We start from the raw sequence: 27,632 nt of genomic DNA, 5'->3' as shown, positions 1-27,632 counted from the left end.
CCAGAAGAGCTGAGGAGGAAAAGGTGATCATTAAGATAACTTCCCTTTCTCAGAGGTCCCCAGCCGGCCTCTCAGGGGAGGAGAAGATTGTCACGGTCGTCGTCTGAATGAGACCAAAGCGCAGCGTGTGTATCGTTTCACATCTTTATTTAACTGTGAAACTATGCAAGACATACAATAAACTAATTAACAAAAACAACAAACCGTGACGAAGAGGTGCAACATACACTAACTCAAAATAATCTCCCACCAACACTAGTGGGAAAAACAACAACTTAAATATGATCCCCAATTAGAGACAACGATGACCCGCTGCCTCTAATTGGGAATCATACGCAAACCCCAACCTAGAAAAAAGAACCTAGAACACAACATAGAAAATTTAAACTAGACAAAAAACCCAACATCGAAAAAAGAACCTAGAACACAACATAGAAAATTTAACTAGACAAAAAGCACAACATTGAAAAAAGAAACTAGAACCAACATAGAAATAAATAAACTAGACCAAACCCCCCAGGCACGCCCTGACCTACTCTACCATAGAAAAATACAAGCTCTCTATGGTCAGGACGTGACAGTACCCCCCCCCCCAAAGGTGCGGACTCCGGCCGCAAAACCTGAAACCAAAAGGGAGGGTTAGGGAGGGTGTCTAATGTTGGTGGCGGCTTTGGTGCAGGACGAAGAACCTTCTCATCCCGCGGATCCTCCCGCATCGGAGGCGGTTCTGGTGCGGGACAAAGGTTCTGGACTGTGAAACGTCACCGGAAGCTCTGGACTGTGAAACGTCGGCGGAAACTCTGGACTGGGAACTGTCGCCGGAAGCTCTGGACTGGGAACTGTCGCCAGAAGCTCTGGACTGGGAACTGTCGCCGAAAGCTCTGGACTGGGAACTGTCGCCGAAAGCTCTGGACGGGGAACTGTCGCCAGAAGCTCTGGACGGGGAACTGTCGCCGGAAGCTCTAGATTAAATCAACTGGATAATATATAGAGATTAAATCAACTCGATAATATATAGAGATTAAATCAAATGGATAATATATAGTGATTAAATCAAATGGATAATATATATATAGATTAAATCAACAGATAATATATATAGATTAAATCAACTGGTTAATATATATAGATTAAATCAACTGGATAATATATAGAGATTAAATCAAATGGATAATACATATAGATTAAATCACTGGATAATATATATAGATTAAATAAACTGGATAATACATATAGATTAAATCAACTGGATAATACATATAGATTAAATCAATTGGATAATATAGAGAGATTAAATCAACTGGATAATATATATAGATTAAATCAACTGGATAATATATATATAGATTAAATCAACTGGATAATATATATAGATTAAATCAACTGGATAATATATATTTCGATTCCCATATTGATCAATCCTTTTCCAAAGCATCTGGTCTATATTTTAGCATGAATAAATATGAACTCATGGCTGTCAAAGATTGTGTGACACCTTCATATTATGGTATTCCAGTGAAAGAAGAACTTACATATTTAGGCATAACCATTACAAAGGATCAGAAGTCTAGAGGCTTACTACATTTTAACCCTCTTGTAAAAAAAACAGAAGAAGCTAAATCAATGGCTACAGAGGGATTTATCTTTGAAAGGAAGAGTCCTAATAACCAAGGCTGAAGGTATCTCTAGACTAACATATGGCGCTCTATCTTTATATCTTGATGGTAAAATAAGCAAGGAGATAGACCAGATGCTTTTCAACTTTCTGTGGAGAAACCGTACCCATTACATAAGGAAAACTGTTGTAATGAACACTTATGAGAATGGTGGGCTGAATTTTCTGGGCTTTACTACCTTAAATAATACTTTTAAGATCAATTGGATAAACAATTCCTAAGAAGACCCACTTCTATATGGAATTTTATGCTCATGTCTTCTCTACTTCCGGTGGCCTTAACTTCATGTTGGTTTGCAATTATAATTTTGACAAAGTTCCAGTGAAACTTTCTGCTTTTCATCGGCAGGTTTTCTTGTCATGGTCCTTAATTTATAAGCATAACTTTTCTCCACACAGATATTATATATGGAATAATCGGGATAAATTGTATAAAAATACTTATTTGTTTTTAGAATATTGGTTCCAAAATAATATCCTATTGGTGAGCCAAATGGTAAATGCAGAGGGTCTTTTACTTAGTTATAAGGAATTCTTATCACTTTACAAGGTCCCTGTAACACCTAAAGATTTTGCAATTGTTTTAGATGCCATTCCCTCAGGTGTTGCTTTATTATTCAGGAACATGTAAAGACCTGACCCTCAGAGCCTACCTTCCCTGTTGACTCATCGGTAGGAAAGATTTGTTTCTCTTTTGGTCCATTCAACAACAGAGTGATACGAACCTTGTTTCAGCAGGATGTTGTATCTATACCTTATGTCATGCCTTATTGGAATGGATTTATTGATAATATCTGTTGGGAAAAAGTTTGGATGTTGCCAGACACATACCTACTTGTTAACAAAATTAAGGAGGTTTCCTTTAAAATTATTAATAAATATTATCCTGCCAATCACTATATGAAGAAGTTTAAGAAAAACATAAAGTCAAATTGTACCTTTTGTAATGACCACCCAGAAACGGTGTTGCATTTTTTTTTTACATTGTATTAATGTAAGAAAACTGTGGCAAGACATCAGTAAATTTATAATTGAACACATTTATGAAGATGTTACACTATTGTGGAGAGATGTACTACTTGGATTCCTTACCTACAATAGAAATAAGCTGAAACAATTTTATGTAATTCATTTCAATATTCTTTTGGCCAAATTTCATATTCACAAATGTAAAATCACAAACAAAACACCACATTTTCTTACCTTACAAAAATAAATTGAACTGTATTTTAAGGCAATTAAATACTCTAATAACAAAAAATGTTATGTACAGTTGAAGTCGAAAGTTTACATACACTTAGGTTGTAGTCATTAAAACTCGTTTTTCAACCACTCCACAAATTACTTGTTAACAAGCTATAGTTTTGGCAAGTCGGTGAGCACATCTACTTTGTGCATGACACAAGTAATTATTCCAACAGTTGTTAACAGACAGATTATTTCACTTACAATTCACTGTATCACAATTCCAGTGGGTCAGAAGTTTACATACACTAAGTTTACTGTACCTTTAAACAGCATGGACATTTCCAGAAAATGATGTCATGGCTTTAGAAGCTTCTGATAGGCTAATTGACATCATTTGAGTCAATTGGAGGTGTACCTGTGGATGTATTTCAAGGCCTACCTTCAAACTCCGTGTCTCTTTGCTTGACATCATGGGAAAATCAAAAGAAATCAGCCAAGACCACAGAAAAAAAATGTGGACCTCCACAAGTCTGGTTCATCCTTGGGAGCAATTTCCAAATGCCTGAAGGTACCAAGTTCATCTGTACAAACAATAGTACGCAAGTATAAACATCATGGGACCACGCAGCCGTCATACCACTCAGGAAGGAGACACGTTCAGTCTCCTAGCGATGAACGTACTTTGGTGCGAAAAGTTCAAATCAATCGCAGAACAACAGCAAAAGACCTTGTGAAGATGCTGGAGGAAACGGGTACAAAAGTATCTATATCCACAGTAAAACAAGTCCTATATCGACATAACCTGAAAGGCCGCTCAGCAAGGAAGAAGCCACTGCTCCATAACCACAATAAAAAAGCCAGACTATAGATTGCAACTGCACATGGGGACAAAGATCGTACCTTTTGGAAAAATGTCCTCTGGTGTGATGAAACAAAAATAGAACTGTTTGGTCATAATGACCATCGTTATGTTTGGAGGAAAAAGAGGGAGGCTTGCAAGCCGAAGAACACCATCCCAACCGTGAAGCACGGGTTGGCAGCATCATGTTGTGGGGTGTTTTGCTGGAGGAGGGACTGGTTCACTTCACAAAATAGATGGCTCATGAGGAAGGAGACTTATGTGGATATGTTGAAGCAACATCTCAAGACATCAGTCAGGAAGTTTAAGCTTGGTCGCAAATGGGTCTTCCAAATGGACAATGACCCGAAGCATACTTCCAAAGTTGTGGCAAAATGGCTTAAGGACAACAAAGTGAAGGTATTGGAGTGGTCATCACAAAGCCCTGACCTCAATCCTATAGAAAATGTGTGGGCAGAACTGAAAAAGCGTGTGCGAGCAAGGAGGCCTACAAACCTGACTCAGTTACACCAGCTCTTTCAGGAGGAATTGGCCAAAATTCACCCAACTTATTGTGGGAAGCTTGTGGAAGGCTACCTGAAACATTTGACCCAAGTTAAACAATTGAAAGGCAATGCTACCAAATACTAATTGAGTGTATGTAAACTTCTGACCTACTGGGAATGTGATGAACAAAATAAAAGCTGAAATAAATCATTCTCTACTATTATTCTGACATTTCACAGGGACAGGGTATTTTTACTAGGATTAAATGTCAGGAATTGTGAAAATCTGAATTTAAATGTATTTGGCAAAGGTGTATGTAAACTTCTGACTTCAACTGTATATTAATTTGGGGACAGGTCAAAAAGCATTAAATATTTATGGCAATTTAGCTAGCTAGCTTGCAGTTGCTGGCTAATTTGTCCTATTTAGCTAACTAGCTTGCTGTTGCTAGCTAATTTGTCCTGGGATATAAACATTGTGTTGTTATTTTACCTGAAATGCACGAGGTCCTCTAGTCGGACATATACTCCACACATAAAACGGTCAACCGAATCGTTTCTAGTCCTCTCTCAAGGCTTCTTTTTCTTCTTTGGACTTCATATGGCGATTGGCAATAAAGGTGCATTACCACAACCGACCTCAGTTCATCTTTCAATCACCCACGTGGGTATATCTTACTAAAAACCAATGAGAAGATGGCACGTGGGTATATGCTTCTAAAAACCAATGAGGAGATGGGAGAGGCAGGACTTGCAGCGCGTTCTGCGTTACAAATAGAATCAGCTTCTATTTTAGCGCCTGGCAACTCAGATGCTCGTTGGCACGCGCGAGCAGTGTGGGTGCAATGATTGAATAACGTGTGTACATTTATTGTGCAACGCTCACGCACGCGACGTGACTAGTGTGGTCAGCATGTTAGCCTAGTCCCAGATCTGTTTGTCTTGCCAACTCCTATGGCCATTGACGTGGCAGATCTGGAACCGAATTAATTATTGTCTCATTGACATTTCAGCCCATTTGGAACAGAACCTTCTTCCAACCATAAACAGATGTATTTCACAGTTTGAGTGAAACAGAGAACATTGATATTATTCTATAAACCCTGTTGCCTCAGTTCGTAAGTATCTCAACAAAATGTTTTACCCATAGTACAACCACCCACATTGGTAGCCCACTCTTATGACCCCTTGTCTTTGTCTCTCTTCCTCAGTTTTCAGATACCGCTTTGTGCTGACCACTACATGCTAAAGTACCTGGAGTCCATCTCAGACCAGATCCCCTCTCACACCATGACCTCCTTGAGGCAGAGGATCGGCCTATGGATGGCTGACCAGGGAGCGGAGACCCACGCTGACCCTCAGTCAGGTAAGGGCCTACATTTCAACAGCTGTTGCCAGGGTGACACATTATCCTGGAATACTTGATTTGGGATTATTTTATCAGATGTGTGTGTGGGTGCATGCATATAAACCAGACCGCTCCAACAGTACACTCATTCCTCTCCCTTCTTTCTTCAGATGACATCAGAGTGGAACCCTCTTCTTGATGTCATAAAAGATATCACTCCCCTACAGCTTTTCTCCTCTTTACTCCCTAACAGAACATCCTTACTCCCTTCCCTCAGACTATGAACCAAGGTAAGTACACCCTTGTTGCTTTGACAAAGTAATTTCTGAAGATTATATACACTGCTCAAAAAATAAAGGGAACACTAAAATAACACATCCTAGATCTGAATGAATGAAATAATCTTATTAAATACTTTTTTCTTTACATAGTTGAATGTGCTGACAACAAAATCACACAAAAATAATCAATGGAAATCCAATTTATGAACCCATGGAGGTCTGGATTTGGAGTCACACTCAAAATTAAAGTGGAAAACCACACTACAGGCTGATCCAACTTTGATGTAATGTCCTTAAAACAAGTCAAAATGAGGCTCAGTAGTGTGTGTGGCCTCCACGTGCCTGTATGACCTCCCTACAACGCCTCGGCATGCTCCTGATGAGGTGGCGGATGGTCTCCTGAGGGATCTCCTCCCAGACCTGGACTAAAGCATCCGCCAACTCCTGGACAGTCTGTGGTGCAACGTGGCGTTGGTGGATGGAGCGAGACATGATGTCCCAGATGTGCTCAATTGAATTCAGGTCTGGGGAACAGGTGGGCCAGTCCATAGCATCAATGCCTTCCTCTTGCAGGAACTGCTGACACACTCCAGCCACATGAGGTCTAGCATTTTCTTGCATTAGGAGGAACCCAGGGCCAACCGCACCAGCATATGGTCTCACAAGGGGTCTAAGGATCTCATCTCGGTACCTAATGGCAGTCAGGCTACCTCTGGCGAGCACATGGAGGGCTGTGCGGCCCTCCAAAGAAATGCCACCCCACACCATGACTGACCCATCGCCAAACCGGTCATGCTGGAGGATGTTGCAGGCAGTAGAACGTTCTCCACGGCGTCTCCAGACTCTGTCACGTCTGTCACATGTGCTCAGTGTGAACCTGCTTTCATCTGTGAAGAGCACAGGGCGCCAGTGGCGAATTGGCCAATCTTGGTGTTCTCTGGCAAATGCCAAACGTCCTCCACAGTGTTGGGCTGTAAGCACAACCCCCACCTGTGGACGTCGGGCCCTCATACCACCCTCATGGAGTCTGTTTCTGACCGTTTGAGCAGACACATGCACATTTGTGGCCTGCTGGAGTTCATTTTGCAGGGCTTTGGCAGTGCTCCTCCTGCTCCTCCTTGCACAACGGCGGAGGTAGCGGTCCTGCTGCTGGGTTGTTGCCCTCCTACGGCCTCCTCCACGTCTCCTGATGTACTGGCCTGTCTCCTGGTAGCGCCTCCATGCTCTGAACACTACGTTGACAGACACAGCAAACCTTCTTGCCACAGCTCGCATTGATGTGCCATCCTGGATGAGCTGCACTATCTGAGCTACTTGTGTGGGTTGTAGACTCCGTCTCATGCTACCACTAGAGTGAAAGCACCGCCAGCATTCAAAAGTGACCAAAACATCAGCCAGGAAGCATAGGAACTGAGAAGTGGTCTGTGGTCACCACCTGCAGAACCACTCCTTTATTGGGGGTGTCTTGCTAATTGCCTATAATTTCCACCTGTTGTCTATTCCATTTGCACAACAGCATGTGAAATTTATTGTCAATCAGTGTTGCTTCCTAAGTGGACAGTTTGATTTCACGGAAGTGTGATTGACTTGGAGTTACATTGTGTTGTTTAAGTGTTCCCTTTATTTTTGGAGCAGTGTATTTCATGTGGTTAGTGAGTCATTAAGGCAAAAAAATATATTAACTGTCCCTTGCCTGTCCAGCTCCCCCCTCAGTCCTCCTCCAATGAGGTATCAGATACATTGAGGAAGCAAGGAAGGAGGTTGCAAGGATTTAACAGCCATACAAAACAGATTCACATCATGATAATTGCAAATTATCAGTTATTTTTATATTTTAGTGTGTAGTGTACCACACATCAGTTATGGTTGAAAGATTCATCTAAGGTAAAAAATAAGTCCAGACCACCACAATTGAGAAAAATGCATTATTTAATTAAGTAATAACAGATACTTCTTTAACAAAAACAATGGGAATGGCATGCGGTATTATCCAACATACATGGTCATCAGGATGGGCATGGTTTGTGTGAAGTGACCACAGCATGAGCACAACGCGGTCCGAGTAACACCGACCATGACCCAGAAGAAAGTGCCAAGGATTAACCAGAGCCCCATGATTGGTCCAATATCAACCTTGTCCCGCCCATTCTACACACTACCCATCACTGACTGGGTAGCATCAAAGCCAGCACATTTAGATGTCCCTCTAGGGCCACCGTAGTATCAGCAACATCCTTCCTGCACCACATTACGAGGGTCGTATTTATTAGGGCAGGAAACATCAAAACATTTATCAACGGAAACCGAAAATGTGCGTTTCTTATTGGACAAGTCCAAATAGTGCCTCAATGTTTCAATCCATTTGGTGCCTAATGAATACGACCAATGCTAAAAACAAAAAGCGAAGCCAGCTCTTTCAACGGCGACAACAGAGCTCAAAATCAGCTGCGGTGACATTTCGACAAACACTACACCAGTACAGTACTTAACGTATGAGGCATCACATTCAATATGACACATACAGTGTGCCAAACAAACAACATATTCATCGTTCTGTATACAAAGGGAGCTCCAAAAACAGAGTGGCCATAGCAGGCGGTGTGGGTGTATAAAAAAAAAAAATACTGATATTAGAGTAGAGAGAGAGAGAGTAAATGTCTGTTCAGGGCTCAAGGGGGGTTTGGTTTTGGATTTTCATCCAGCATTTTTAAAGCCGTGTTGTGTCCATAGCGACAGACCCAGGCCCCGCGTCACCTCCGGAACACGCAAAACAGGAAGAGGATGAACCGTGTGGGACCAGTTTCCTGTTCCTCTGATTGATAAGCCATATAATCAGGGCCACTGTTAGGGCAGCCATTCCGGGTAGAGACATTAGGGGGCCTTGATCTTCTTGGGCCGAGGAGATGCTCCATTCTCGGCTTTGATCACGCCATTTTCATGCTGGCCAACTGTAAGAGGGAGGGAGGAGAGGAGGGCATACACACATTAACAAATAGTAATCAACATGTTATTGTTAGCTGCAATAGAATGGCTTCAACTCTTACCATTGACTATCTTCTAACTTGATAACTTGTCATAAATCCTCTACTGATCTTGAACAATGGCATAAGAGGTGCTATAAACCCATTCTAAAGTGTGTGTCCACTCACGGGAGTCTCTCTTAAGAGGTCGGGGGGTTTGCTTGGCAGCGACCCTCTTCCTAGAGGCCTGTTCGTGTCTGAACTCTCGCCACCGCCTCAGCTGGAAACGGATAAACTTCCACAGGAGCCAGGACTGGGTCAGACACACCAGCAACAGCACAGTCATCCTATACAGAGGGATGATAGAGAGAGGGTTAGGGAGAGAGTGGTGTGTCTGCGTTTGTGTGAGAGAGGGAGAGACATAGTATTAGTGTGCACACGTGTGTGTGTGTGTGTGTGTGTGGAGCAGTTTGTGTACATTAGACATAGAAGTACGCTGTTCAAGACAGCCATCAAAAATCCCTTACCGTATCAGCACAGTGTTAAAGTTGCCCAAGTCCCAGTCCAGTCCCTGGTTTTCGGCGCGGGCCAATCCAAAGCCCACAGCCAGGAACATAAGGGTAAGGGTCACCATCCGCGTGAACACAAAGCACACCGCCCACACGTCAAACCTGGACACACACCGAACACATCAGTACATGACATAAATGGATTGTGATTATGCTAGGATTGGTTGCATATGGCATGCAGTGCCATTAAAGGTAGAGTCAGCAATAAGATGTCCTTATACACATCAGGGAGATTTACAGCATTTTTAGAAAACAACAAAATTGAGATTTGCCAAGAATGTAGATATTGGGAAGAACCAATAGTGAGAGTCTTGGCAGGTTGTATTTCAGGAAGTCAACACACTGTCTGGTGATGTCACATTGCATAGTTTACCTTTAATGAAGTGCTGTTTATACAGTTGAAGTCGGAAGTTTACATACACTTAGGTTGGAGTCATTAAAACTCGTTTTTCAACCACTCCACAAATGTCTCGTTAACAAACTATAGTTTTGGCAAGTCTGTTAGGACATATACTTTGTGCATGACACAAGTAATCTTTTCAACAATTGTTTACAGAGAGATTATTTCACTTATAATTCACTGTATCACAATTCCAGTGGGTCAGAAGTTTACATACACTAAGTTGACTGTGCCTTTAAACAGCTTGGAAAATTCCAGAAAATTATGTCATGGCTTTAGAAGCTTCTGATAGGCTAATTGACATCATTTGAGTCAATTGGAGGTGTACCTGTGGATGTATTTCAAGGCCTACCTTCAAACTCAGTGCCTCTTTGCTTAACATCATGGGAAAATCAAGAGAAATCAGCCAAGACCACAGAAAAAAAATTCTAGCCCTCCACAAGTCTGGTTCATCCTTTGGAGCAATTTCCAAACGCCTGAAGGTACCACGTTCATCTGTACAAACAATAGTATGCAAGTTTAAACACCATGGGACAACGCAGCCGTCATACCACTCAGGAAGGAGACGCGTTCAGTCTCCTAGAGATGAACGTACTCTGGTGCGAAGTGCAAATCAATCCCAGAACAACAGCAAAGGACCTTGTGAAGATGCTGGAGGAAACAGGTACAAAAGTATCAATAGCCAAAGTAAAACGAGTCCTATATCGACTTAACCTGAAAGGCCGCTCAGCAAGGAAGGAGCCACTGCTCCAAAACCGCCATAAAAAAGCCAGACTACAGTTTGCAACTGCACATGGGGACAACCGTGAAGCACGGGGGTGGCAGCATCATGCTGTGGGGGGTGCTTTGCTGCAGGAGGAACTGGTGCACTTCACAAAATAGATTGCATCACGAGGAAGGAGAATGTGGATATATTGAAGCAACATCTCAAGACATCAGTCAGGAAGTTAAAGCTTGGTCACAAATGGGTCTTCCAAATGGACAATGACCCGAAGCATACTTCCAAAGTTGTGGCAAAATGGCTTAAGGACAACAAAATCAAGGTATTGGAGTTGCCATCACAAAGCCCTGACCTCAATCCTATAGAAAATGTGTGGGCAGAACTGAAAAACTGTGAGGGCAAGGAGGCCTACAAACCTGACTCAGTTACACCAGCTCTTTCAGGAGGAATGGGCCAAAATTCACCCAACTTATTATGGAAAGCTTGTGGAAGGCTACCGGAAACATTTGACCCAAGTCAAACAATTTAAGGGCAATGCTACCAAATACTAATTGAGTGAATGTAAACTTCTGACCCACTGGGAATGTGATGAACAAAATAAAAGCTGAAATAAATCATTCTCTCTACTATTATTCTGACATTTCACATTCTTCAAATAAGAAAGTGGTGATCCTAACTGACCTAAGACAGGGAATTTTTACTAAGATTAAATGTCAGGAATTGTGAAAAACGGAGTTTAAATGTATTTGGCCAAGGTGTATGTAAACTTCCGACTTCAACTGTATATCACATTAAAATATGAATAGCACTTCATTAAAAAGGTAGACCCCGCAACATATGTTGTTTTGCAGTTGGAAGTATTAGTAAGTAGCCATAGGTTCCTGCACTATCTCCTGATTCTGCAACGTGAAGCAGCATGATGTACAAGTACACCCTGGACAGGTCGATAGTCAATCACAGGCCATTAGCCCAAATCCATCTGAGTGCCAAGTAGAGAGGCATCGGGCACCATTTTTAGAGTCTTTGGTATGACTCAACCAGGGATCAAACCCCCCCAACCTTACAATCTCAGGACGGACACTAAGCACAAGGACACGGTGTTGGAAGTATGAACTCACATCTTTTGGTGGCTCTCATCAGTGAAGTAGAACATTCTTGCGATGTGGAAGCCCATCTCAGACAGGTACTGGAGGCAGAGGAGCACCAGGCCCACACGACTCAAACTGAGGGAGGGGAGGAGAGGAGGGGGCGGTGAGGGAGAAGGACATGGTCAGGCATGGGTTACGAAGTCCTTATGCAAGTACAAATTTTGAGTAAATATGAATATGGCAACTCTCAGGTGCTCTTAACTTCTTTGGGATAGGTGGCAGTATTTTCACGGCCGGATAAAAAAAAAACGTACCCGATTTTATCTGGTTACTACTCCTGCCCAGAAACTAGAATATGCATATAATTAGTAGATTTGGATAGAAAACACTCTAAAGTTTCTAAAACTGTTTGAATATATCTGTGAGTAATAACAGAACTCATATGGCAGGCCAAAACCTGAGACGATTCCATACAGGAAGTGCCCTGTCTGACAATTTGTTGTCCTTCTGTTGCATCTGTATCGAAATTACAGCATCTTGCTGTAACATGACATTTCTAAGGCTTCCATTGGCTCTCTAAAGCCGCCAGAAAGTGGAATGGGGTGTCTGCTGTCTCTGGGCGAAGAACAGCAGGAGAATTTGTAAGTGGTCAGCGACACTGGAGAAGCGCGGTCACGAGACTATTCAATTTTTTTCTTTCAGCCTTTGAATGAATACAACGTTGCCCGGTTGGAATATTATCGCTATTATATGAGAAAATAGCATAAAAATTGATTTTAAACAGCGTTTGACATGCTTCTAAGTACGGTAATGGAATATTTAGATTTTTTTTGTCACGAAATGCGCTCGCGCGTCACCCTTCGGATAGTGACCTGAACGCACGAACAAAACGGAGCGATTTGAATATAACTATGGATTATTTGGAACCAAAACAACAGTTGTTGTTGAAGTAGAAGTCCTGGGAGTGCATTCTGACGAAGAACAGCAAAGGTAATCCAATTTTTCTAATAGTAATTCTGAGTTTAGGTTGTCCCAAACTTGGTGGGTGTCAAAATAGCTAGCCGTGAGGGCCGAGCTATGTACTCAGAATATTGCAAAATGTGCTTTCGCGAAAAGCTATTTTAAAATCTGACACCGCGATTGCATAAAGGAGTTCTGTATCTATAATTCTTAAAATAATTGTTATGTATTTTGTGAACGTTTATCATGAGTAATTTAGTAAATTCACTGGAAGTTTTCGGTGGGTATGCTAGTTCTGAACATCACATGCTAATGTAAAAAGCTGTTTTTTGATATAAATATGAACTTGATTGAACAAAACATGCATGTATTGTATAACATAATGTCCTAGGAGTGTCATCTGATGAAGATCAAAGGTTAGTGCTGCATTTAGCTGTGGTTTGGGTTTATGTGACATATATGCTTGCTTGGAAAATGGCTGTGTGATTATTTGTGTCCATGTACTCTCCTAACATAATCTAATGTTTTGCTTTCGCTGTAAAGCCTTTTTGAAATCGGACAATGTGGTTAGATTAACGAGAGTCTTATCTTTAAAATGGTGTAAAATAGTTGATTGTTTGAGAAATTGAATTGTGGTATTTTAGTTGGTTTAGTATTTCGCACCTTGCGATGCCATTGGCTGTTGGCTAGGGGTTCCGCAGGCGGAACGGGGTTCTGCTAGCGGAACGTCTGTCCTCAACAGGTTAAGGTATAGGTGCTTATATATGCTAATGTAAAGTGCCGTCAGAAAGTTCTCATACCCCTTGACTTACTCCACATTTTGTTGCGTTACTGCCTGAATTCAAAATGGATTAAATATTTTTTTTTCTTCACCTGTTGACACACAATACCTCATAATGACAAAGTGAGAACATGTTTTGGAGACAATTTTGCAAATGTATTGAAAATGAAATACAAAAAAACAATTCACACTCCTGAGTCAATACAGTATTCACACTCCTGAGTCCAATACATGTTAGAATCACCTTTGGCATCAATTATAGCTGTGACACTTTCTGGGTAAGTCTCCAAGTGTTTTGCACACCTGGATTGTACCATATTTGCACATTATTCTTAAAAAATATATATTTAAGCTGTCAAGTTGGTTGTTGATCATTTCTAGACAGCCATTTAAGTCTTGACAAAGATTTTCAAGCTGACTTAAGGCAAAACTAACTAGGCCACTCAGGGACATACAATGTCATCTTGGTAAGCAAGTCCATGTACACGTTATGCATGTGTTATGAAGTCCTTAAGCAAGTACAACTCCATTGTTAGTATTGTGGAGTAACTACAATGTTGTTGAGCCATCCTCAGTTTTCTCCTATCACAGCCATTAAACTTTGTAACTGTTTAAAGTCACCATCGGCCTCATGGTGAAATCCCCGTATCTTTGTAGTGACTGGGTATATTGATACCCCATCCAAAGTGTAATTAATAACTTCACCATGCTCAAAAGGGATTGCCCAAAAGGATATTACAAAGTCTGTTTTTTTTGTTGACCCATCTACCAATAGGTGCCCTTCTTTGCAAGGCATTGAAAACCTCACTGGTCTTTGTGGTTGAAATTCACTGCTCGACTGAGGGAACTTACAGATAATTGTATGTGTGGGGTACAGAGATGAGGTAGTCATTCAAAATGAATGTAAAACACATATTGCACACAGAGTCCATGCAACTTGTGACTTGTTAAGCACATTTTTACTCATTAACTTATTTAGGCTTGCCATAACAAAGGGGTTGAATACTTATTGACTCAAGACACTTCAGCTTTTCATTTTTAATGAATTTGTAGAAATTGTGAAAAACATAATTCCACTTTGACATTATGGGGTATTGTATGTATGCCAGTGACAAAACCTCAATGTAATCCACTTTAAATTCAGGCTCTAACAACAAAATGTGAAAAGAATGAAGGGGTGTGAATACATTCTGAAGGCACTGTATGTGCTTATCTATGCTTCTATGTTTTGGGTGCTCATGTGATTAAATATGCTTTATATGCATTTGTGCTAATATTAGGCACTTATTTACACGTGCTTCTATTAAGGATGTCACGTTTAAATGAAATTGTTAACGTTTTAAAAGAAACGCTAACTGAAAAACATTAAAATAATTAAAATCACAGGGCAGTTACCAAAAAACGAACAGGTCCCGATCATCATCAAGGGAAAAAGAAACATTCGACAAATGCCTAACAACAATGCTGTAACGTTAGGAGATATTCATCTTTCAAATGATTTGCTCAGCAAGTCATCCTCGTTAACAATTGAAAAATTGCAGCGTGAGACAGGGAAGTGACAGCAGCGAAGACCTGTATGGCAATGCTTTGAGAAGTTAAATAAGAAGGTTGTGAAATGCAAACTTTGTGGGGTAGAATTGAGCTACAGTGGCAGTACAGGTGCAATGCTGAAAGGGAGGCACCGTGAGACCCACCTGTTGCTGGCAGCAGTGCGATAAGGGATGGAATGAGAAATTTCACAGCACTGATTACATAAATGATTGCGGTTGATATGCAGCCATTGTCAATGGCATGTCTAGAGCCAGACTACAAGATGCCATGTAGAAACTATTTTATTTTTTATTTTTTTTAAATGGCAGTTTAAACGAACATTTGTCACATCCCAACTGTAGCTTCTACATGTGCTTACTTGAGCAGGTATGCTGCAGAGATGTGCAGTAGGTAGAGACAGATGTACTGCAGCTGGCGAGGGACCTCTTCCTGAGGACAACAACACAGAGCAGTCACATCAGGAGTGGGTTCCCAACCTTTTTTGAACCATGGCACAACTTGATGGTTTTTAAAATTCTGTATTTAGTGGTAATGGCCAGGGTTTGGAACCGGTTCAGGGAACAGAACACTGGAAAATAACAAAAATGTCATGAAACAGATTCAGAACCATGAATGAAAGTGATCTATACAGTTCCAGAACAGAACCGTTACTTTAAAAACAGGGGAATCAGTTAATAACGTTATTTTACGTTCCGGATATTTTTTTTCCAGTCCCACCAAAAAACGCAACAGAGTGTCTATGATCTGAAAAGTCAGTCAATCGATCAATAAAATAATAATACTTTTAGCAAAAATATTTTCCATTTACATTCTGTAGAAACAATGACAATGGAAAGGTTCAGAGCTTTTGTGAAACATCACATCACAGTTGAAAAATATATGGCAAATAGAAATCCAATAAGGATGGTGTTAAGAGATAGATGGGAAGGGGTTGAATGGAGCTGAAGGTTGGGACTAATAACAATAAGATAACTAATGTAAAACATACCATGCCCATAAAACTATGAATAGAGTAGGATTACAGTTTGAAAGATATGGAAAATAGAAATCAAACTGGATGGGCATCATAAATATATGGGAGAGGTTGAGGAAGGACAAGAGTTAAAAACAAACAAAATAAAACTAATGTAAAATAGACTGTCCATAAAATGTATATAGTATGTATAAGCTGGAAATACAGGCCTAAGTGTTGTTGTTCACTAGTTTGCTCCAATATGGGAAGGGGTGGTAGGGTAATAAGGGAAATATATAAACTCAGCAAAAAAGAAACGTCCTCTCACTGTCAACTGCGTTTATTTTCAGCAAACTTAACATGTGTAAATATTTGTATGAACATAAGATTCAACAACTGAGACAAACTGAACAAGTTCCACAGACATGTGACTAACAGAAATTGAATAATGTGTCCCTGAACAGGGGGGGAATCAAAAGTAACAGTCAGTATCTGGTGTGGCCACCAGCTGCATTAAGTACTGCAGTGCATCTCCTCCTCATGGACTGCACCAGATTTGACAGTTCTTGCTGTAAGATGTTACCCCACTCTTCCACCAAGGCACCTGCAAGTTGGGGGAGGGAACAAGGCACCTGCAAGTCTGGGGGAGGGAACACCCTCCGATCCAATCCTCACCCTCCGATCCAACAGGTCCCAGACATGCTCAATGGGATTGAGATCCGGGCTCTTCGCTGACCATGGCAGAACACTGACATTCCTGTCTTGCAGGAAATCACACACAGAACGAGCAGTATGGCTGGTGGCATTGTCATGCTGGAGGGTCTAGTCAGGATGAGCCTGCAAGAAGGGTACCACATGAGAGAGGATGCCTTCCCTGTAACGCACAGCGTTGAGATTGCCTGCAATGACAAGCTCAGTCCAATGATGCTGTGACACACCACCCCAGACCATGACGTACCCTCCACCTCCAAATCAATCCCGCTCCAGAGTACAGGCCTTGGTGGAACGCTCATTTCTTTGACGATAAACGCAAACCCGACAGTCACCCCTGGTGAGACAAAACCGCGACTCGTCAGTGAAGACCACTTTTTGCCAGTCCCGTCTGGTCCAGCGACGGTGGGTTTGTGCCCATAGGCGACGTTGTTGTCTGGTGAGGACCTGCATTAGAACAGGCCTACAAGCCCTCAGTCCAGCCTCGCTCAACCTATTGCGAACAGTCTGAGCACTGATGGAGGGATTGTGCATTCCTGATGTAACTCGGGCAGTTGTTGTTGCCATCCTGTACCTGTCCTGCAGGTGTGATGTTCGGATGTACCCATCCTGTGCAGGTGTTGTTACACATGGTCTACCACTGCGAGGACAATCAGCTGTTTGTCCTGTCTCCCTGTAGCGCTGTCTTAGGCGTCTCACAGTATGGACATTGCAATTTATTGCCCTGGCCACATCTGCAGTCCTCATGCCACCTTGCAGCATGCCTAAGGCACGTTCACACAGATGAGCAGTGAACCTGGGCATGCTTCTTTTGGTGTTTTTCCAGAGTCAGTCGAAAGGCCTCTTTAGTGTCCTAAGTTTTCATAACTGTGACCTTAATTGCCTACCGTCTGTAAGCTGTTAGTGTCTTAACGACCATTCCACAGGTGCATGTTCATTAACTGTTTATGGTTCATTGAACAAGCATGGGAAACAGTGTTTAAACGTTTTACAATAAAGATTTGTGAAGTTATTTGGATTTTTACGAATTATCTTTGAAAGACAGGGTCCTGAAAAAGTGAATCTTTTTTTTGCTGAGTTTATATATGTAAAAGAAATGTGCCTATGCAACGCCCTCACTCAGAAATGAATTCGAGTGTCTGCCTGCCAGCTGAAATATTTTGCCAGTGTGTGTGTAGGCCTTTCCCCCTCCAAAGCATAGTCTAGGAGCCTACTGACGTTAAAAGCTTGATTCAGAAGTGTTATATTAAAGAATGGATAAACCTTTTCTATACTAGTTAAGGGTGCTATAGGTATCATGTTTAACATTGGATTTATTAACTACATATTTTTATTTAAATTGTGGTGCCGCTCTGCACAAGCTTGTTAACTAGTTAGCTAGCTGTTCCAACGTTAAGCCAACTTTCTGAAGTTGACAATGTCAAAGACATTGAGATAATCCATGTCATAACAAGATGCCCAGTGCTCGCTCGCCTGCATTCTGTCAACCAGCTTCACCTGGAATGCTTTTCCAACAGTTTTGAAGGAGTTCCTACATATGCTGAGCACTTGTTGGCTGTTTTTCCTTCATTCTGTGGTCCAACTCATCCCAAACCATCTCAATTTGGTTGATGTCTGGGGATTGTGGAGGCCAGGTCATCTGATGCAGCACTCCATCACTCTCCTTCTTGGTCAAATAGGCCTTACACAGTCTGGAGATGTGTTGGGTCATTGCCCTGTTGTTAAAACACATGATAGTCACACTAAGCCCAAACCAGATGGGATGGCATATCGCTGCAGAATGCTGTGTTAGCCATGCTGGTTAAGTGTGCCTTAAATCAGACAGTATCACCAGCAAAGCACAGCAACACCATCACACCTCCTCCTCCACGGTGGGAACTACACATGCGGAGATCATCCGTTCACCTACTCTGCATTTCACAAAGACACAGCGCTTGGAACCAAAAGTCTCAAATTTGGACTCATCAGACCAAAAGGACAGATTTCCACCTGCCTAATGTCCATTGCTTGTGTTTCTTGGCCCAAGCAAGTCTCTTCTTTTAGTAGTGGTTTCTTTGCAGCAATTCGACCATGAAGGCCTGATTCATGCAGTCTCCTCTGAACAGTTGATGTTGAGATGTGTGTCACTTGAACTCTGTGAAGCATTTATTTGGGCTGCAATTTCTGAGGCTGATAACTCTGGGTCTCCCTTCCCTGAGGCAGTCCTTACGAGAGCCAGTTTCATCATAGCGTTTGATGGTTTTTGCGACTGTTCTTGTCATAATATGGACTCATAAAGCTGGTTGAGAGAATGCCAAGAGTGTGCAAAGCTGTCATCAAGGAAAAGGGTGGCTACTTTTTATATTTGAGATTCTTCAATATTTAGATTTATTTAACACTTTTTTGGTTACTACATGATTCCATATGTGTTATTTCATAGTTTTGATGTCTTCACTATTATTCTACAATGTAGAAAATAGTAAAATAAAGAAAAACCCTTGAATGAGTAGGTGTGTCCAAACTTTTGACTAGTACTATATATAGGGGATACAACCAACCCAGCTCTGCAGAAATTGAGAGACAGAATCATTAGATAATTTGTTTTGTTAGGAATGGTTGAAGAATTGCAACATTTACCTGGAGTTAACTCTGCAAATAGCACTGCTGGGTGATTTGAAAATTCATAAAATCTAAATCAATCAATAATATTATAATACTCTTGACAAAAATGTTTGTCTTTCATTTACAATCTTTAGAAACTATGAGAATAGAAAGGTTCGGAAATTATTCAGACCTCTTCCCTTTTTCCACATTTTGTTACGTTATGGACTAAATAAAAAAAATGTCTTCAATCTACACACAATAACCCATAAATGATGACGCGAACAGGTTTTTATTTATCAAATTTATTACAAATAAAAAACAGAAATAAGTATTCAGACCTTTTGCTATGAGACTCGAAATTGAGCTCAGATGCATCCTGTTTCCATTGATCATCCTTGAGATGTTTCTACAACTTGATTGGAGTCCACTTGTGGTAAATTCAATTGATTGGACATGATTTGGAAAGGCACACACACACACACACACACACACACGGTCCCGCAGTTTACAGTGCATGTCAGAGCAAAAACCAAGCCATGAGGTCGAAGGACTTGTCCATAGAGCTCCAAGACAAGATTGTGTCGAGGCACAGATCTGGGGAAGGGTACCAAAAAGAGATTATGCAGCATTGACGGTCCCCAAGAACACAGTGGCCTCCATCATTCTTAAATGGAAGAAGTTTGGAACCACCTAGAGCTGGCCTCCCGGCCAAACTAAGCAATCGGGGGAAGAAGGGCCTTGGTCAGGGAGGTGACCAAGCACCTGATGGTCAGTGAATAGAGCTCCAGAGATCTTCTGTGGAGATGGGAAAACCTTCCAGAAGGACAACCATCTCTGCAACACTCCACCAATCAGGCCTTTTTGGTAGAGTGACCAGACTGAAGCCACTCCTCAATTAAAAGGCACATGACAGCCCGCTTGGAGTTTGCCAAATGCCACCTAAAGGACTCTCACACTATGAGAAACAAGATTCTGTGGTCTGATGAAACCAAGACTGAACTCTTTGGCCTGAATGCCAAGCGTCACATCTGGAAGAAAGCTGGCACCATCCCTACAGTGAAGCATGGTGGTGGCAGCATCATGCTGTGGGGATGCTTTCCAGCAGCAAGGACTGGGAGACTAGTCAGGATCGAGGGAAAGATGAACGTAGCAAAGTACAGAGATCCTTGATGAAAACCTGCTCCAGAGCGCTCAAGACCTCAGGCTGGGGCAAAGGTTCACCTTCCAACAGGACAACAACCCTAACCACACAGCCAAGACAACGCATGAGAGCCTTCGGGACAAGTCTCTGAATGTCCTTGAGTGGCCCAGCCATAGCCTGGACTTGAACCCGATCAAACATCTCTGGAGAGACCTGAAAATAGCTGTGCAGCGACACTCCCCATCCAACCTGACAAAGCTTGAGAGGATCTGCAGAGAAGAATGGATGAAACTCCCCAAATACAGCTGTGCCAAGCTTGTAGCATCATACCCAAAAAGACTCAAGGCTGTAATCACTGCCAAAGGTGCTTCAACAAAATACTGAGTAAAGGGTCTGAATACTTGTCATAGGTTTTTTGTTTGTTGCTAAAATGTCTAGAAACCTGTTTTTGCTTTATCATTATGGGGTATTGTGTAGATTCATGAGGGAAATAAACAATCCATTTTTAAATAAGGCTGTAACGTAACAAAATGTGGAAAAACTAAAAGGGGTCTGATTACTTTCGGAATGCACTGTAGATGGGAGGGGTTGAGCGGAGCTGAAGGATGGGACTAAAAATAAACAAAATGGAACTATTGTGTGGATGGATGTATAAACTGGAAGTAGACGCATAAGTGTTGTTGTCCATTAGTTTACTCAAATTACAGGAGAGATGGTAGGGTAAGGGGAAAATATATTTTTTAAATACACATATTTAGGTCTCCCGAGTGGCGTAGCGGCTGAGGCACATACAACTCAGTTACATCATCCTACTCTCTATTCATAAAGAGTGTCTGCATCTGGTTCTTTGTCAACGGGAATGTTAATGCTCAGAATGAGGTTATGTGGGTGCAAACTAATGTTGTATTAAAAAGATAGTTCACTCAAATGACACATTCACATATTTGTTGCCTTACCTTGAAAGCAAAGCAGTCTATGGACAAGGAGATGAATTGCAACTTTCAAGGTGAGGAAGTAATATGTGATTTCGGTGAAAAAGCATTTGAGAGAAAAGAAGAAACCTGCACACTGCTCTTGATAGTGTCACTGCTCTTTAATAAGCCTTGCGTATCGGCGTCACGGCCGTCGTCAGAGCTTTTGTGATTTATTATTTTTTTTGCACCCTTATGTAGACCTAGTCCCACCCACATCCGTTCCACGCATCGAATGGGGTTGGAGTTGAGGGAAAGCAAATACGTGTTACCAAATATAACAATGTGCATTTCATAAATATTCAAATAAAGTGTGTACATAAATCGTATTAAACACATCTGTAAAACCACAATGAGGACATCGACCTACCAAGCAAATTTTCATAAATCATTGGGTACAGCGCAAGAAAAACGTCGAAGTAATCTGAAATGGGGCATAATTCATGTTCACATTTACAACATAACATACATAGGCATTTCATTATTAAGACATCTAGGAAATAATGGCTGGAGTGTGAAAATCCCCAAACATTATATTTTAGTCAGAGTATTATATATCTTAACTTTTTCTATGCCACAAAATCTAGGCATTTTATGTTTTAGGTCATTTAAATATACTGTGACTGGATAATGCCTCTCATTTCTCCTGATTTAACATGTAGGGTCACAAATTCTCTGTTTGAGAGAACGAGAGGTTTTACCTACATAACACAGCCCACATGGACATTTAATTATGTAGATAACATGGGTGGTGGAGCACATAATAATGTCATTTATTTGGAACCGTTTTCCTGTATGTGGGTGGCAGAAATATTCACACATCATATCATTACACTGTGCGCAACCTCTGCATCTATAAGAGGGCGTTCAGAAGAGGGCATAAAAGAGCCTGGCTGATTTTCTTTTGTTGCTGGCAGTTAGCATGGACCAATTATCAAGTAAATTGCAACCTCTCCTATAAACAATAAGTGGTGGATTCTTAAATTCAGCTGGCAAAGCTGGGTCCGCAAAAAAGATAGCTCAGATGTGCGAGTGCCTTTTGAATGGTGAAAAAGCCTTTGACATTTGGGTGGAAAATGATTTTTATGAGGAATATGATGTGACAGAATTCCTCATTCAGACGAAAGGAAGATTTAATGAATTAATTTTCACACCAATATCACTCCTCCGTTTCTCACAGCCTCAGCACTGACCTTGCGTACTTTCTGGAAGTAGAGCTCAGGAAGGGCGTGAAGCCAGTAGGCCAGCTGAGTGAGGTAGAAGAACTTCACCTGAAACCTGCAGCACACACACACACACACACACACAGACAGACACAGACAGAGAGTTTGTTTAAGGATATGGTACAGAGCAGGGTTCTCCTGCCAACTCTGGTCCTGGAGAGCTATTGGGTGTGCAGGCTTTTGTTCCAGCCCTGCAGTAACATACCCGGTTCAGCGTAGAGAAGGGTTGTTTAAGCCATCATGAGAGTCCTACTAATAGTTACACCTGAGAAGAATACAATCTTACATTTTTACTGGACAAGAAGATAAACTATAAGTTACATTGCCATTGAGCTAATGATTATGGTTATCACAAGATATCTTGTTCTGTGTCTGCGCCCTAAAGATCCTGATCAAGAGTAGTGCACTACACAAGGAATAAGGTGCCATTTGAGACGCAGACAGGAACAAGATAGCCCTGTAATAGTGCTGAGTCATCATACCTGAGATGGACATGTGGGTAGTTCTCCCAAAGGCTGCTAGGGTGAAACAGGTATCCTTCCTGAAAAGGGAAAAGGGAGACTTTAGTGGAAATCTTCATGATGATTTGACTTTACACCACACATTGGTGTGTGTGTGTGTGTGTGTGTCTTACTGTTATGAGTATGTAGAGACTCCACACGCTAGACACCAGGTGAAACACACACAGCTGGCCTGACTCATTAAACTTGGTGTTCTTGCTTTTCGAGAGATGGAGACGCCTATTCACTTTCTAAAAACAGAACAACAAAAAAAGCATGTGATTAAAAATAGGCTCCAGATATCATGGGAGACAGGTTGTGTCAAAATGGGTTTCATTTCCTGGTTCCATAGAAACATTGTCATTATTATACACAAGCAAGTGTACAGAAACAAAAAACCTATGACAACAAAAGATGCTAAGTGCCATCTTTAACCACTCTGACGCACTTTGAGCAGAGATGTACCGTACAAGTGTTACCCCAGGGGTGTCAGGGGGACACAGTCGGTCTTCAACGAGCTCCGGAGGGCCCCATTGAAAATGTGTTATATTTCGTCACTGTCAAAGTTTGCAAAAAAACATCTTCTATCCATATTTTGGGAATTTCTTTATGCTCCCTGATTGTCTTACTTTCATTTGGGTGATTATTAGCGAGCTGAACTGTCAAGAAACTGTATGAATGTATGTCCATTATTTCAACAGAGTTTCGATTTGGATTTATTCATTTTTAAAGTATTTTGAGTTTGTTTCCCCCACCCCAAAATAAAGAAATGTCTTAAACCACAGGTTTGACACCCGTGTTAACCCATTGTAAAACCCAGTTGATGATAGAGCTAGAGTGTGAAATAATATTACAATCCTTTTCCTGTTAGCCAGGGTCCCAGATCTCTTTGTACAGTCTTGCCAACTCTTATGGTCACTGTAATGCTAAACATAGGATTTGGCAAGACAGCACAAACAGATCTAGCACCAGAGCCCCTATCCACAAAGTGTGTCAGAGTGCCGATCTAGCATAGATCATATTGAATAATATTGTATGGACAGATCCTCAATCAGCACTCCTACTCTGAAACGCTTTGTGAATATGGCCCCAGGCTACATCCCTGTATTCTGGAGGTTTTGTATAGGAGAGGAGACATAAAGACAACCCCATTTGACCTTGTGACCTCATAATGAGTCTGTGTGCAGTAGGCCCAACAACCTTGATCTAAGGTCAGTTTTGCATTTCCAATTTAAATGGTTCATGCTACATTTGGCTGATCCTAGCTCTGTGCATACAAGGGCAACTTCTACTCAGACCAGTCAGTCTCCATTGTTCCAGAGTTTAATCTCCATTTTACCCATCAGTGTTCCCCCATCTACCATTGTATCGAGAAGGCGAGCCACCCCACCTAGCCCCATTGCCTCCAGTCTACAAGATTTTGGCATCTATTGGTTTTAATTGACAGAGAGTTAAGATGCCAGAGTTTCTGGATGTTGCTTTGAAAACACAAATACCCACAATGCAGTGAGGCTTGGTATTACTCACATCCAGGACGTACTCCTGCACCACAGCGTGGAGGATGATGGTGATGAAGAAATAGAAGAGGATGGTGGCCCAGTCCCGCCAGCCGTACTGGTACAACGTCACCTCTCCCTCTGGACAGACAGACAGTGGAGGGCAGGTAGGCATAATTAGTGACAAAGGACAAACTCAAAGTACACACAAAGTAGGCTACAGGGAGGAATGCGCCAATGACAACAGGTTTGACAGAAATGGCAGATAAGCCTGATAAACAGACTATGGATGTATCCAAATGGCAACCTATTCCCTACATAGTGCACTATTGTTGTACTATATAGGGTATATACTCATAGCTGATGTGGTAGTGTTGAGTGGGGGTTGTGGCACAAACCTGGTGACTGGGTGCTGATGTTGTACTGGGGTTGAATAAACAGTATTGCAGTTTTTGCTGTTGCCTAGAAAAGAGAAGCATAACCACATTTAGGTTAGATATATGCTTAGATTAGATATCTAACGTTTTATGAAACTGCCAAGTGGCTTGCCTATGAATGACTTTCTTGTTTGTGAAAGCAAGTAGACGGACAAATATGGAGTGGAAAAAGTTCTGGTAATAGACATTTGTGTGCGTATGTCTGTCTTCTTACAGAATGTTTCCGTATAGCGTCATGTAGTGACGATTGACATGCTGACTGCAGGAATGTCCACCAGAGCTGTTGCATGAAAATGTTGTTAATTTCTCTACCATAAGCCACATCCAACGTTGTTTTAGAGAATTTGGCAGTATGTCCCACCGGCCTCACAAGTGCAGATCACGTGTAACCACGTGTAACCACGCAAGCCCAGGACCTCCACATCTGGCTTCTTCACCTGCATGATAATCTGAGACCAGCCACCCGGACAGCTGAAGAAACTGAGGAGTATTTTTGTCTGTAAGAAAGCAACTTTGAGGGGGAAAACTAATTCTGATTGGCTGGGCCTAACTCCCAAGTGGGTGGGCCTATGCCCTCCCCCGCCCACCCATGGCGGTGCCCCTGCCCAGTCATGTGAAATCCATAGATTAGGGCCTAATTAATTCATTTCAATTGAAGGATTTCCTTACATGAACTGTAAAACCGTTGAAATGGTTGTATGTTGCCTTTATATTTTTGTTCAGTATAGTTAGCTTGTACTAGCTACCTAGCATATACTAGCTGGCTAGCGTGTAGTGACGCAATGCTAGTGGGAAAGGCATGTAGAGATCTAATGCTAATGGGCGTGGTACTGTTACAATAACCCTCAATGGCAGAGGGCGCGGCGAGTAGTTACTGCAGTCCACAGATAGATATTATTGAAAAGGAAAACTTCCTCAAACACCTCACACTTTTTTTTGGGGGGGGGGTAATTTGACGATGTTCTTCTAAAGTGAATTCCGAGGGGGGACGGTGCTGTATATATATATATATATATTTTTTTAAACGAGTCGTCTCGCGATGACGAAGGGATATGACGCTTATTTTACGGTAAACTCGAGCGCACTAACAAGTTGCCAACATTCCACGCGCCTTGTCAACATTCCTGGTGCCTTGTCAAAACCAAACCCCGCCGAGTTCTAGTTTGCATGGGTCTATTCAGAGTGAACTGTTACCACAGTGACTTTCCGAGACGTGAAACCTCAAGGAAACCCCCTCCATAGCCTATATGTAGCCTACACATGAAGGCCAATAGCTCGCGAAGGGACTGAGAATACCGGATCGATACCTAAAACAGTCACAGCAATGTAAATGACTTCGCCAAACGAACCGTAGACTAGGTTTTTTTGTTGTTGACAGATTAGGCTACAGCAAGTGTTTCCCTACGTGTGAATTCATCAGCCGGCCTATGACGACCATTTTTTTTTGTCGAAGCATTCAATTATCTAACCAAGTCGAAGGGGTATAACGCTAATCTAACGTTTGTAATTTCATTAAAACGACAGCTCGGGCGCAAATAGAACATGGAACACAATTCGTGTCACGGTCAGTGCACAGAAAAACAAACACGTATACTCTTTCATTGCAACATAACCCGCTGCAGCAGCGCTCAAAGGTTGAGACGTGGCAGTTAACTCGATCATTTTGGAGCAACGGGCTTCCTTCGTCGAAAAGCTTTGTCAACGGGAACCAAGGGCCACTGCAAATGTAACGTTATTCGTTTATGGTAATTAGTTGTGCCTTAAATGAGCTTTTCCTTGATGTCAAACACACCGAACTAGTTAAAGTTTAACGTCAATGAAAAAGTGCCATACTCTTAAGATTTCCATTCTTACCAAACACACACTTTAAATTGGTTAATCGTAGGCTATGCAAAAACTTCTACATTTAAGACTGAACGAGTCCCGTTATAGCTGACAAAATTAGCTACTTTAGATGAACTACTGTAGCCTAGAAACAGACCGATGTCGAGATGAAGGAAATTATAGGAAGTTATGCTGTACAAATGTCCAGTCTTTCACTTCCACTTCATCGCTGTCAACTTGCACATAAACCGTGATCAAACGACAGCTAATTGTTACTTTGTAACCCTAGGTAGCCAACGCTATTGCGTTGTAACAAAAACTACAACATTGTATCGTATCTACCAACCACCGCCATATCTGCATAACATATTAAAATGATTAACAATGTAGCCAACAGCGGTAGTAAAAGTTAGTTGCAACTGCTTTCATATGAAACAGATGAAAGATATTACATGACGTTCAACTACATGTCATTGGAATATCTCATGGTTAAATCTGTAGCGGACCTGCCAACAAAAAAACAGCTGAGGTAGACGAGGGAAAATTGGAATCAGAATTCATCTCACCTCAAACATCAATCCAATCAGAATGAAAATGACCAAACTAAAGACGATATCGGCATGATTCTGTATTAAGAATTCCTGGCTGAAGAAGGGATAACTCTTGTTTCTCCTCCGGAATGCCATTTCAGCAGAATGACTTTTTCCCGACTTTTTACTTTATCCAACCAAAAAAAACTGACTGCGAAGTTCAGGAGTTAACTTTCTCCTTGCTCTGCGCATGTGCCTACTCTAAAAGGGGACGTTTTGAAAATTCCTCATTAAAGGTAAGGCTAAGTGAAATTCCTTCCTTTCTAGCAACTTCAGAATTACAGAATGCTGCAGAACATTCAAAGCATTTTCTTATTTACAACAAAAACAAAATGTTT

At 41.6% G+C, this 27,632-nt stretch overlaps 1 protein-coding gene across 1 annotated transcript; it reads right to left on the bottom strand.

Moving 5' to 3' along the window:
* Positions 1 to 7,747: 7,747 nt before the first annotated feature.
* On the bottom strand, positions 7,748 to 27,478 carry LOC106607554 (translocating chain-associated membrane protein 2). Its single transcript, XM_014204593.2, has 11 exons — positions 27,271 to 27,478; positions 24,842 to 24,905; positions 24,475 to 24,584; positions 23,082 to 23,198; positions 22,930 to 22,988; positions 22,418 to 22,502; positions 15,225 to 15,295; positions 11,605 to 11,709; positions 9,324 to 9,467; positions 8,986 to 9,143; positions 7,748 to 8,784 (listed from the first exon to the last, which is right to left on the bottom strand). Exons 1-11 carry the CDS (start codon positions 27,388 to 27,390, stop codon positions 8,708 to 8,710), a joined length of 1,110 nt encoding a protein of 369 aa, XP_014060068.1. The 5' UTR covers positions 27,391 to 27,478; the 3' UTR covers positions 7,748 to 8,707.
* Between the last annotated feature and the right edge of the window lie 154 nt (positions 27,479 to 27,632).

This window comes from Salmo salar, chromosome ssa06 (assembly GCF_905237065.1).
Source record: "Salmo salar chromosome ssa06, Ssal_v3.1, whole genome shotgun sequence".
Classification (NCBI taxonomy): Eukaryota; Metazoa; Chordata; class Actinopteri; order Salmoniformes; family Salmonidae; genus Salmo; species Salmo salar.
This window is presented reverse-complemented; position numbering and strand designations above follow the sequence as displayed.

What these genes read in the sequence shown, in the direction of transcription:
- LOC106607554 (XM_014204593.2), bottom strand. Translation starts at nt 27,390, where the DNA reads ATGGCATTCCGGAGGAGAAACAAGAGTTATCCCTTCTTCAGCCAGGAA. An exon ending in TACCCACATGTCCATCTCAG is followed by an intron (nt 22,503 to 22,929) that starts GTATGATGACTC and finishes TGTGTGCTGCAG; the next exon opens with GTTTCAGGTGAAGTTCTTCT. An exon ending in GATGAGAGCCACCAAAAGAT is followed by an intron (nt 9,468 to 11,604) that starts GTGAGTTCATAC and finishes GTGTGTGTCCAG; the next exon opens with GTTTGACGTGTGGGCGGTGT.